At 33.6% G+C, this 13,952-nt stretch overlaps 1 protein-coding gene and 1 long non-coding RNA gene across 2 annotated transcripts in view; both read left to right on the top strand.

Annotated features, from left to right (window-relative positions):
- Myo10A (unconventional myosin 10A) overlaps positions 1–13,952 on the top strand; it is a 122,965-nt gene that overhangs the window by 96,102 nt on the left and 12,911 nt on the right. The window contains exon 23 of the mRNA XM_073075621.1: positions 4,879–5,297. Within this exon, the coding sequence (XP_072931722.1) occupies positions 4,879–5,297 (419 nt within the window). The remainder of the gene's footprint in view (positions 1–4,878; positions 5,298–13,952) is intronic.
- LOC140744145 (uncharacterized) lies at positions 13,187–13,914 on the top strand. Its single transcript, XR_012102529.1, has 2 exons — positions 13,187–13,274; positions 13,454–13,914. It is a non-coding gene; the product is annotated as an uncharacterized LOC140744145 (long non-coding RNA).

The following is a 13,952-nucleotide window of genomic DNA, read 5'->3' as shown; positions in this document are numbered from 1 at the left end:
TAAGGCTGTGTATTCTGCGACAACCAAAAAGAAATTGGTTTAAATTGTAAAAAAAATACTATTAGTAATATAAGTAGAAAACCTACAAAATAGGTATCTATAAAGTTTTTAATCATAGATGATACCTACCTATAATAAATATGTTTTAAGTGTTCCTCCTAGTACGACTCCCACGAGACCACTGTCAACTATTCCTTTCCTATCTAAAACCAGCATTGGTAGCATTATCTAAAAGGCTGGCTTAGTTCTCAAAGGTTACACGATGCTTGAATTCGACTTTTGGTAAAACATCTACCATTTCACGGTCAGGTACGTCTATACGAACCTATCAGATGACTGCATGCCTCCTGCATATTTGCTTATATATTTCGTAAAAAAATTACCTACTCGATAGGAATTTTATCGTATGCTATTGCAACAGGTGCAACATATTTTCGTTGATACCAAAAACAAAACGTGTTTTTTGTCAAATCGCAAAAATTATATCGTTTACATTGCCTCACATTTACTCGTATAAATAATTTTTTGGAGGTTGGTAAATATATTTTGTTGGGATATATACCATATCATCATATATTTCAGGAAAATTTCCGTTTCTACCCAATATAGAAAATCTTACCGCGATTCGAGGATGTGTTGATAATGTATGTAATCGTAGGTATATATTTATTCACTAAACGATAGAAAAGGTCCATACCAAAACCTTTAGATAAATATGTATCGCAGATGTATCACCGATATACATGGCTATGTATCTGTGACACTGATGCCGTATTTCCCGAAGATCCACAGAATCCAATGCTGTTTTTATTTTGAAAATTGATTAAACACAAATTATAGCGTCGATTACTTTATTCGCCTCATTAAGATCTTTAAAAATCTTTACACCCTTCTAGAGTGTAAAGATAACCATTATTTACTCATCTCAGATTATCGAACAAACATTTCAGTGTAGATAACTACAGAGTAAAACCAGTTAACATAACTATTCCAATAGCAGTAGCGGAGTGTCGATACATCATAGATTGCACAGTTAGCTCCAACGTCCAGAGATCGCGTGTATGTACGGTAGGTATGCACTCATAGTCATTGAACGCATTTCTTGAGTAATGCAGCTGGAACGATGCACACGTAGATTGGCCCGGTTTTATATCACTTTTGTACCAATAAACACAAAGGCGTAGGCTAGTGGTTTCAAATTCGGATATCGGGGTCCGATGATCAAATTGCAGAGCTCTGTTTCGAAGTTGTGTGGGTATTAGTTTTTTTTTTGTTTTATTTAACAATGAAGTGGAAACAAGCAGTCCATCTGATGGTAAATGGCTACTGCCGTCCATGGACATCTGTAATCAATCCCACATATGTTCAGATTGGCAACAGATTGCTACCTTAAGTTAGAACGCCTCGGATTAGTCCATTTCCCTTAAAGCCCTCTTCAGGGCTGGACACAGCAGCGCTTAACGCCAATGATATTTGCCTGAAATATTATCACTTGGAAGGCAAATATCGTGAAAATTCTTTAAATAAAACTCACTCTACCAATCCTTACTTGGCCAGCGTGTTATGGCCAAAATCTCATCTTACTTTAAATAGAGACCCGTACACCAACAGTAGGAGAACATAATCATTGTGATTCCGCTATTTAAATTACTTAGCTAGTAAACTGCGTGGCTCAGTGAGCAGTATACCAGCGACGCAGCGGTCTTAGGGTTAAATATAGTGAATTTGTTTAGGTTCTGGCTCTAAGTGACAAAATTTCCATTGTGTATATGCGTGAGTGTCGCTATGGCAAAGGGCTTCCAGGGTAAAACGTTATAAGATAGAGCTGCGACGAATTTTATGAGTTACCGAATATTTGGATGTTACAAATTATTTATCAGTTTATTGATTAAAAATTGGCGTACGAGGACTATCACTGTAATTACATAATTATAATAACATTGTAACGCAAATTATAATATTTATCACAATTATAATATCATGAAATGCTCTAATCTATATACTTATATCATTTCGGAATCCAATTATATAATGACTTCAATTGATTATTGTTGCATGTTGCATACAATGAGCACTATCATTTTCCATATTTTGATAAATTTTATTGCAATTGTGAAAGATATGCATTTTCTAGAGTTGTTTTTTTTTTTGTTTACAATACACTGGTTTTCCGTTACAGGAATTTTCTTATGAAAGCAAAAAAGGTGAAACGATAAAAATTATGCGATGCCTATGTTTGCATATGTATTTCAACCGTACATATTGATAAATTCATTGTCTAGACCAGGGGTTCCCAAAGTGTGCGCCGCGGCGCCCTGGTGCGCCGTAGAAAGTAAAGAGGGGCGCCGTGAGTCGATCCTCTAATCATTGGACACCACAAATATTGGCGTTTTGGTCATCGATTCAAAATGAATATCCAAATTTAACATCCAAAGCATTAAAATTTTCATTCCGTTTGCAACATCATATCTATGTGAAGCTGGGTTTTCAGGTGTAGCTGTGATAAAGAACAAATATCGCTAAGGATCAATGTGGAGCAAGAAATGAGAATAGCAGTGTCAAGTGATATTCCCCGCTTTGAAAAACTGCGCGGAGATCGCTCACCCTTCACATTGATTTGACTGAATACATATCGTATTTAATTTTTGTTTTTTCTCAAGTCTTTCTTCTTGTTTTCCGTTTAAATTATTTTATAATAACGTATTGTACAATTTCATATTGTAGTGTTTTAAATTCGTTTCGATCAACCCAAGGTAACTACTATTATTGTAGTTACCTATTTCTTTCGACTGTCTTCTTCAAATAGTTAGCTAGGACAGGGCACAGGGCGCCGTGAAAGAATATTAAACTTGTAACTGCGCCGCGGGTTACAAAAGATTGGGAACCCCTGGTCTAGACTCTATGTAGAGTCTAGTCAAATGAATAATATGTTTGCGGCGCCTGCTTTAATTATTTGAATAGCGTTAACTGTAACTGAAATTGTTTTTAAAGTGACTTAACTAGCTCTCAATTTAAGCTCTCAATTTAAGACATAGATAGCAGTTAAAATTTAATTTGATAGTGTTTAAAAATATAAGAAAGACATTTTACTAAATTTTTGCTTAAGTTAAAAATAATATTAAAACATATCCTTAATATGCGTAGTTTTCACTCTACTACGAAAATTCATACAAATACTTCATTTACTTGAAAATATTAAAGGATTTTTATTGAAATACTTACAATAATTATGATTTAATGTTGAATTCATTTCACTCGTTAGTGTAAAAAAAATATCAATGAAAAAAAATCTATTTATTTATTGGATTTAAAGCCCAAACCAAGAAGTCTAAATTCAGACCGACATATTATTTATACAACTAAATGTATAATAAAATTGAGCCAAGAATAAAGTAATTGTGTGTAATGTGGGTTGATAACTTATTTAGCAGCGTTCACGCTTTCCCGAGCAGCGCGCTGTCGCCGGATTCCGACGCTAATTATACAACAAAACAAGTGCTTGTATGATAAAAAAATCATATGTGCGCACCGTTAAGTGAATGAAAATTTCGGCCCCGATTCTTAAGTATTTTACCTACAGACCTTTTACAATACAGGTCTGTGCTTTTACCATTGCTTTATAGCTTTTTTTTAGTTTTTTTAATAGTTAAAACTCACATAATTTGTGTATATAGGTACACAAGCAAAAACTGAGTCATTGAGTTGACGACGTTTTTATTTTATAAGTTTAATTTTGTTATTATTTAGCTTTTAATTTAAAATTGTAGGTTATGTTTAAGTCATAGATTAGTAAAGATACTTCGCCGCCTTGAAATTGAATGAAGCCACAAACAGCTTATTATAGTAAGTTCTTTTTTTGAATTCTTGACAAATAAAAACATTTTTAGACAAAATTTACGAATAAATAACTAATACTGCGTAATTTACATATTAAATAAATTATTATTTCAAATATTTTAGGGACATTTTAGCACGGAGATGTGGCAAAACTTTTTTACGCAACTATTTCAAGTCTCAAAAATGGGGTACATTTTCTTGTTAGGAGTGAGTAATCTTTACTAATCTATGGTTTAAGTACTGTAATTATTTGTCTTTTCTGTTGTTATTGAGTTGAGTATATGAGATTTCGCTTAACAAAATGTGACTAAAGATATATTTATAAGATTGGAGGAGCAAACGAGCTCATCAGTGGCGCTCATGAACGTCTATGACCAACACCACATAGAATAGATTTTACCTACCTTCTACCGCAACGCATATCAGCTTTACCACCTTGCATAAAAATTACTATTGGACTACTGGTCCAATAGTAATTTTTCTACAAAATGTTCTACAAAATGCGTATACGTATGATTTCATTATCGATTATACAATTTGGTAGTTTAAAAAAATAAGGATTGAACATGATTCTATGAAATTTTTATAGTAAAAAAATTTCAAACGACAACATTCTGAAGATTAAAAAGGTTCAAATTCAATTTGTCGACCATTCAACGAATATTTTGTTTTTTATAATACTTATATTGTGTTTGTATTTATTAAAAATAGGATACTCTTGTAGTCATAGAAAATGATAAACAGCGCCGATTTGAAGAATGTCACCACCTTGATATTATACCTACTACTTTTCTCATGGATATCGACTTATAACATTGCATTGCATCAATAAAAACCTTTATAGTTTATACAATGTTCAATGAAACGTTTAGATTTACATACAAAAACAACTATTTGTTGTAACTAGCCGTAATGTTTTAATATACAATGCATAATGTAAAATGCGCGCTGCGTACACAATTAACGCATTTATTAGACGCAGATACGCATCGAGTAACCTGACCGTGTATCCATGTTAACACAAATACGTTTTTGTTTTAGATTCAACCGAAACCCACAACGAATGGCGTCGTCAGCACGAAGGAGAGAGAACGCATATCCGAAAGAGAGACCAGAGAGATCAGACGAGAAGAAACGAGGGAAACAAGAGAAACGAGGGATACGAGAGACACGAGAGAGATCAGAGAGTCGAGAGAATCGCGAGAGTCAAGAGAATCTCGGGAGTCGCGAGATTCTCGGGAAATGCGAGACCTGAGAAACTCGAGAGAGGAAACCGACCACATTGAAAGGCGAGCGCAGACGTCGTCGCCACCGCCTCGGGAAAGGGAAAGGGAGAGAGAAAGAGACAGACAGACGGAGCGGGAGATCAGGGACGAAAGAAGAGAACAGTCGACTCCTCAACACGACGGAAGACATCCACTGTTACAGTTTGCTGTGGACCACTTCAGACAAAGCCCAGAGTGAGTAGTCATTTTCTTTTCAGATTTTTTTAACTTTCGTATAGGTTGTTTTGTCGCTATTGTTACATCTCTTTGTTCCACATCATTATGTGTTAGTATTGATAGAATCAGATAAGTGTAGTTAGCTCCTACATATATTTCTTACTTTTTGTTTCTCAAGTCATTGAAATACTCGTAAACTAAGTAAAATTACAAAATAATATTCATATCATCTTTAACTGACCGTAGAATAACTGATGCTTTAATCAAAAAGCAAATTACAAAAAGTATACGATGAGCCAACGCCGACATGACACGCAACTTTATCGAGGTACATGGAACAAGCACTACGAATTTCTTAACAATTTTCTATTTGTCATTATGTTATGTAAAGATAAATAATTCAGACACATACACCAATGTACAAATTGTGAATTCGTAAATCCGTTTATAACTAGCATTTCCTACGGCTAAATTGTTTGATGTGATAAATGATGAAACGGTTAGGCGTTTACAAAACTATACCTACTACTTTATGTATTACGGACTACTTTATAAAAAAGTCATTACTACATTTGATTGGATTATTCCAAATGTTATCATTGACATTTTATTCAAACACCTTTTCGTATACCTACCTGAGTATTGTATATTTTCTTTATACCAAGATTTGTGGCTTAACGCATTCGATACCCCCAAGAGGAAATAGCGGTACATAATACTGCAACCAATGAAGCGGGGAATCGGGGTGATTTTCACCTAGTTCCTACGTTATTCAATGTTATGTCATAGTTGCATTATGCATTTGCATCATACAATACACATTAATTCACACTAAACATGACATAACGCCACTTCGGACTGAATTGTACGTACTTCTTGAAATTAAGTAGGTACTCATATTTATATTATGTTTATCTCTTTTTCTTATTTCAGTCTTATTTGTAAATGCAACGTTTGTTTAAAAATATTATATAATTGAATTCGTAAACTTACAAGTCGGATAAAGTTTAGAAAGTTTAAGAAAGAAATTACATGAAGTATGCGCCTGGCACTAAATTTATAGCAACACATCGTCTAGTGTATTGCGCCATTTATTGTTAAGGTTGTAATCCTCACAATATAAATTACTATTATAGGCAATAAGCAGTCAAGCATATATTATATTATTTTAAAATATATGTATAATTGTTGTTTTTAACTATTTGCCGCATTTGTATTTTGACAGATGTAATTATAACGAAAAATAATCAGAAGCAAACATTACTTCACAACTTGTGGCTTATTTTTTACTTGGTGGGTAGAAGTGTATAATTTGTATACAAGGTTACTTGGGTGAATTCTACGTACCTATCAGTGTACATATAAACGGAAAATCATCGCGTTATATTTTTAATGAATATAATCTGCATAATATGGAAGACTGAATTACATGAGGAGTTTTCTTATTCGGTGTTACACCTGCTATCCAACAACGATAAAAACATTACTGAACTTTTTATTATGTTCCTTACTCCAAATACGGTTTACAATGCATTTCGTTAGTGGGAAATTCATAGATTTTTTATTGCTACTAAAAAAAACGAACGCTACTAACATACTACTTGCACTAAGTTCTATGGGCAAGATACTGGCGTTTGTTAACTGACTCTAATATCTTATTTTCAATTAATGTATAGATATATTATCTACGTTTCTCACATAGATTAGTAAAGATACTTCGCCGCCTTGAAATTGAATGAAGCCACAAACGGTTTATTTTAGTAAGTTCTTTTTTTTAATCCTTGACAAATAAAAACATTTTTAGAGAAAATTTACGAATAAATAACTAATTTACGTAATAATTACGTAATTTAGGTAATAAATAAATAATTATTTAAAATATTTTAGGGACATTTTAGCACGGAGACGTGGCAAAACTTTTTTACGCAACTATTTCAATTCTCAAAACTGGGTACATTTTCTTGTTAGGAGTGAGTAATCTTTACTAATCTATGGTTTCTCACAATAAATATATGATTTCAATTATAATCACATTATAATTAAAATCCTCCTGTTCTTTCATCATAGATACACAATAATTATGTATGTGTATACATTGTGTTACAGCATTGAAAAAAATCTCGTAGGTCGTTACATTTGCATTCAATGCGAAACTGCAGTGTGTTCTACGAATTACAAAGTGTTTACTACTCTTATTCTGTAATTACTGTCTAGGGTTGCCATATGAACTTTCTTTACCATCATTTAGGCTAATATTTGAATTAATTGTAATTAAAATTTCTATTAAGTATCCACTACTTTTGAAATCTTTTTAATAGAGCTTCCGCTCTAATAAAGATCTTTTGATCTTTGACCCACTGTATATTTTCTTCACTAATTCGAGGTCATGCAATGGCTTTATTGCCATTACATCAACAAAATAATACCTACGTCCCACTTTCCACGGGACAATGGTGCCTTTCATTGCCTTGGTCTTTCGCGTAATGATATGTAACAACCTCTGTGGGGTTACTCATCATATTAGTAATGATACCAGATTAGCTAATATATTACCAACTCTAATAGGAAAAACATATTGTATCGGGTCATCTTATTGTTCTGAGAGTCATCTGTTTTATTCTTTTTTATAGCGTCTATTTTATTTAGATGACGAACATCCTTGTGCATTGGTCAATACTCATTTAACTGGGTCTATTTGTGTATTGTCTTTTCGTGTTCATTTTATTCATGACACGGAATCGAAAATTTTGTACAAAAAGTAATGTAAGGCGTTATCACTTGCACTGAAGAATACATTGTTATCGCTAGCTTTCGTGTTTTTGGATAACCCTTTCATGTTTTCAGTAGCAAAACATTACTAGGTGAACTTTTTCTAAAATCATAAAGAATTAGCAGCGCATGGTAAAGAATGTATTTTACCAGAAAGTGCGCCGCGCAATGCTCGCTCGTGGCTTCATTGAGTGTGGGTAAAAAGCGCTTTTCGTAATGAGATTCAGCGATTAGGCAACAGTTTTGTCAGCTGCTGTCTTTCAGACAATGCATCGTAAAAGTGTTTCGGAAAAAACTGAGCAGCCCTGCCAGTTGGGGTCGGAGCTGCGTTGGCGCGGAACGCGTGACGTGGGACCCGCGGAGCGTTGTGTTGCCAGTGATTGACGTGTGTGGCACCTGGCAACTGGCTGACATGCCGTGCGTCAACCTAGCGCGGTTCAAACGTCGAATGCAAGTATTCGAATTTCAAAATACGTTTTTCGTTTTTTTTTTGGCTTTATTAAAAGCGGTTTTTGTTAAAGTGTATGTTTGTGTAGTGCCGGGTAATGGTCTGATATACAGAATTAGCTGTAAAGTTTGAGAGTATTTACAGGGTTACTCGTATAAGGTGAGCAGGATGGAAGCTATGTCGGATGTTCTGTGTGTTGAAATTTCGATTTATTTTTTTATTTATGCTAGTTATAGTCAGACATATTTTTCAGCAAATTTAAAGGATGAGCATGTTGAAAGGTATCCCGTTCTGCTCGGCTGATTTTATTTAACAAATTATGTATTTTAAATTGGAATATTGGTGAAATTCTGAATAATAGCAAGGCCTATAGACGAGACTAGTTTGACCAAGAATTTAGACCAATACCAGGTTAGGTTAGGTCAATCAGGTTAAGTGTGGATTTATAGACTACACACAGAGAACCATATGAAAAACACTAAAAAGGCACGTAAGTTTCCTCAAGTTATTTTCTTTCACCTTTAAAAATTGAAATTATACCATGATTCGGTATCCTGAATCCCAACTTTAAAAGGTTTACGACACAGAATACCATTGTATAGGTACTGTTAATACTAATAATACCATATTTAGTTAAGAGTGTCATGTAAATCCTACCTCAAAACTAAATTATACCAATGAAATGATCTCAATCAATTTCAAATTAGATAAAGTATACAATGACACAATATTTATAATACTTTCTGGCTGGAAATAGTGTTTATAGTGACAAATAAATCAAATTATGCTGCACATGACCAAATTATACAATTATTGCTTATTACTTCGATAATGATCACTACCGTGACAACTATAATAGAACACAAATACTCCCGTCCCACAACGTGACACTCGAACCGATTATAATTATAATTCGGTGCGAGTAATTCCTGTCATTACCGTGACATCAAATCGATGTAAACAAAACACACGTCGAAATGAAATGCAAAAATAAGCGCCGTAATCGCTTCCTATTCGATAGCCGATACTTTCGCTTACGATTGACCAGTCAGTCGCGGGTTAACTGGCGCTGATAACGGTCACACAAAAATGTAAATTGCCTGCAAATGCAATATCAACACCGCATCCTATTCGACCGATAGTTTTGCTACGATTGAGCAGTCGCGGGTTAAGCGGAAACGCACGATGTCGGTGTCGGGCGAATACGTCCGGGATCGTGCCGGGACACTCGGGACGGATATGTCGGGTGACAGCCTCGCCGACGGAGAGCCCGATGATGATGTGAACGAATTCTTGTAAGGCTTCATGTGATATTGTGATTTGCCAAATATGTGGATGGAAAAGTGTCAAGTTTGTTTGTTAATTTATTATGGAACGGTGTATCCGGTGATCGTATGGACCATTATTATTATTGTGTTATTCTTATAACATAGTATAACGCTATAAAAGTAGTAAGAGAGTAAGGTAACATAATTATGAAATAACATAAATAATTTTGATGATGATGATTATTTTTTAAAGGCATCATAATTTCAGTAACTCATCCAGGCGACTCGCTATGAGTCTATGAGTCACAAGATCTTACTGAATTCAGCGGTTTTCACTATAATGTGTGTGTGTGTGTCTGCGTGTGTGTGCGCGCGTGCATGTGTGTGTTTATGACAACCGTCATCATAATTTTAGTCGAAGCTGAAAGCGTAGAAAACTGTAAAATGTAAAATCTGATAAAGAGTTTGAGAAACTATTTTACGATATTTTGTTCTATTATGTTTTTAGAAACTCAAAAGTCGAATGGTCATCGTTTAGTCTTTTGTTAGCCGTTTACTTAACCTTCTAGCTTCTACTCTCAAGCCTCGTTTTTTGCACACAATAAATTTTAACAACGTAATTAGACTAAGTTTCCCTTTCTTCAAGTTTAAGTAACCATTGTTTAGCGGAGCGATGTTATGATAGGAACATTCTTTGTTACTTTTGCGTGTAGCCGTGATACAATCCTGCCAGCTTCCTGATTGCTCGGCTGTTAACGTAATATGCTTATCTATAAAAAGCGCGTTCTGTATTGTAATCGCATTAGTGTTTGTGGATGATTTAATTGCTATATTGTGTTCTGTTGCTTATAACTTATAAGTGTCAATTCTATCGGATAGCACACATACAAAAATATTGAGAAGTAAAATAAAATTACGTAGAGTACGAGTAGGTACGTATACTGGCTACTGGTATAATTAGTTAGAAAGATGCAAGTCGAATATATGTATTAAGTACTACAATAACACACGAATATGTAAAAATATATATTATGTAACTGAACGAACAAATATTACTGTAAATCAAAGGATATAATATTATTTATTACAGTCTTGTGAACGTTTCTTATTTCTCACTTCTTCTTTAACTGAAAGTCTCTTCTTTTAAAACGATTAGGTACGTATAAAAACGTTGTACCTACAGTAATGCTACAGTATCATAATATAAAAAATGCTGCTACAGAAAAACTTATTATAGTCGTCTGTTTTTTAACTACATAAGTATAAAGGAGCGTGAAATTACGCGTACACTGTACCTAACCATTGATTGCAAAAGTCATAAATCTTGTAGAACGCGTAGCGCTAACGATTTCCTATTGCAGTTTCGGCATGCCTCAGGAGTCGGGGAAAACGTCATTAAAGTGAAAAGCTAGGCGGGAATACTAAACCTTTCCGGTAAACAAACAATAGCTCGTCACGGTGCGTTGTGGGACGTGACGTTCGTGCCTATAGTACTGTGGTTACGTTACGTTACCGGCAATCGCTAAAGTAACAAAGTTATATCCTTCACTGTTGACATTGTTTAACATATACACTGATAAAATTTATAGATTCTTTATAATATAGGGTTCTGCCACAAAAAATAAGACGCAATTGACGTTAATTGCGTAATTACGTAAAATTGATGAAGGTCGCATTTGTCGAATTTGAATTATTCTAAATTTAAATGTACCACAGTACCCTGTGTCTGTCAATCACGCTACCAAGACCTCGGAACAATGATGAGCACAGAAAAATAAAATTACACCTCATATTATTATGGTATATACAACAATAGACATATTATTATAATTTATATACATTTACGATATACCTAATAAATACGTTGTAGGTACGTAAACATATTTATACGAAAAGCGTTATACTTATAACCTTTATCATACTTTTTATGTCCTAAGTCTATGAATATTTATAATCATATTTCATTCAACATTTATAATATAAAAACAAATTTCGTTCTAATCAGATTTTGAAGATTGTTTATGAATAATCTCATAATTCGGCTAGAAGATTACTAGACATCGAAAGTTCTTTCAAAATGTAACGGTATTTTTAGGATGTGGGTGATAGTTTCACGATGTGAAAACGAATAAGTATGTCTTTTGCAAGCAGACTATTCGAATTGTAATTAAATTTTATCAAAATTACTTATGCATGTTCTATTATATTATCGTCTAGAACCGCTAAAAGCAATGTAAAAACAGCTAACATATCATTTCATTAAAGAAAAAAAGGAACTGGTATAAAATAAAATATAAGAAGATTTACACTTTCTGTGTGCGGGATAAAATATGCTTAAATTATAGAAATAAAAATAACTTTGGTATTAGAGTGAGTAGGTATTCTAAGTAGTATTTGTACCTACCGTAAATTAATATTTTATTTCTCATTCATATTAAAATCATTCTTAGAATCAATCCTTTAAGATTATTAATAGGATGTTTCAAAAGGAATATAAGTCTATGTTTGTGTCTTTAATTCCTAAGCTCAATAATCAGCAGTCATGATCATCTTCAGATAGAACTCCTAATCTACTTGGATTTTACGACAACTTTCAGAAGAATCCCCCACAATTAAGTTTCGGGGAATCTTACCTTCACCCCTGTAAGCTCTTTTGCCAACAATTTTGAACGATGCTACGCCATGGTTTTGTACCAAAACAATTCCATAACTACACCCACGGTCAAAGAACTAAAGGCAATCTACATCCTGACTATCTATTTACATTACAAACAAAAGTAGAAAAAATAAACGTCATAAAGACAACATGACTGCCGGTTTATACCAACATTCTATAGAGTTAAGCAATAGACAATTTTCTCACATAATTAGTAAGTAAATGGGGAATTTGCGCAGATGATAGTGCAGAATATTACCTTCGAAAGTCAATGGTTATCCAATGCCGCATATTTACACGCCTTATGTTCGACTGGTCGCTTTTGTAGTTCACCGTACACCTTCAAATTTCCATAATCGTGTAATCGCGTTAGGCTTTTACTTTTTCTCCTTAAACTGCGATGAATATTCAACAGTGATGATACTTCCTGAATTGGGTACTTGACAGTAATAACAATAAAATATGAAATATGTTGGATATGATAGCTTATAAGTAAACATAAATTATGCAGTATTTCGTTTATTTTTTAATACGTTCTAAGTATTTTAATTTTTAAAAAGAAATTTTCGATTTTTTATCTGTGGATTTTAAATCCCAAAACGGCGACAGTGCTGCCTCAAATGTCATGTGACGTCACTACATCGAAACCAAACAAGACAAATAATAATTAAATCGTTTGCTGTTAGAGTTGGTTGAATTTATAATATGTTGTGAACCGAAATGAAGGCATACTATATTAAAGCTGATAGCGTGAACCTTACGTGCTTAAAGAATCTCCATATATGCAGTGCAATAAATCAAAATGGATACAAAAACTTCCGTGAGATAACCTATGGAAATATCAAATAAACAACGTAAGTAAAACATTATTTTCATTTACATTTAATCATATCGGACAATTAAAACATTTCTTAACTGACTTCAGACAGAAGAAAGGTTGTGTTCAAGTGATTATTAAGATTTTTTTTAAATATACTTATATTCTTATGTGAACTGTTTTAAGGTTATTAATTGGTTATATTTATATTTACAGATCTTCCCGACAATCGTATAGTGACGACGTTATAGAGTATGTGCAGTTTAAGAGGAAGGCAAGTTTGTGTTTCATGAAAAGTAAAAGTTGTCCTGAACACAAGGTACATCAATGAAAATGAAAATGTGATGACTGTCCTGCCTAGAAGAAGTGAGGAGCCAAAAGTTTCGAAAGTGGGCACCAGTCTGAAATACATAAAGTAAGGACACGGGAAATAGTACTTCTTTACTTGCGTAACCTACCCAACGAGATGAAGGAAGAAAAGTGACCATACAGTTCCTATTATTGCATTGCAATTTAATTCTGAAAATGACAGTGATAAAAATATATATCCATTTGTTACGGAAAATAATTTTAGTAATGAAGAAAAGCAGACATGCAAGCAGTACAAAAATTTAGCTTAGGTGATCTGTAGTAATTATTGTAACTGTAACATATGATAAATATATACAAAAGTTCTACTGTCTGTACTCACTAATAGAACCATATAAACCAAATA

This window comes from Epargyreus clarus, unplaced genomic scaffold (genome assembly GCF_041222505.1).
Source record: "Epargyreus clarus isolate Ecla_fem2 unplaced genomic scaffold, WU_Ecla_fem_2.2 ptg000008l, whole genome shotgun sequence".
NCBI lineage: Eukaryota > Metazoa > Arthropoda > Insecta > Lepidoptera > Hesperiidae > Epargyreus > Epargyreus clarus.
Note: the sequence above shows the minus strand (reverse complement) of the source record. Positions and strands in the feature narration are given on the sequence as shown.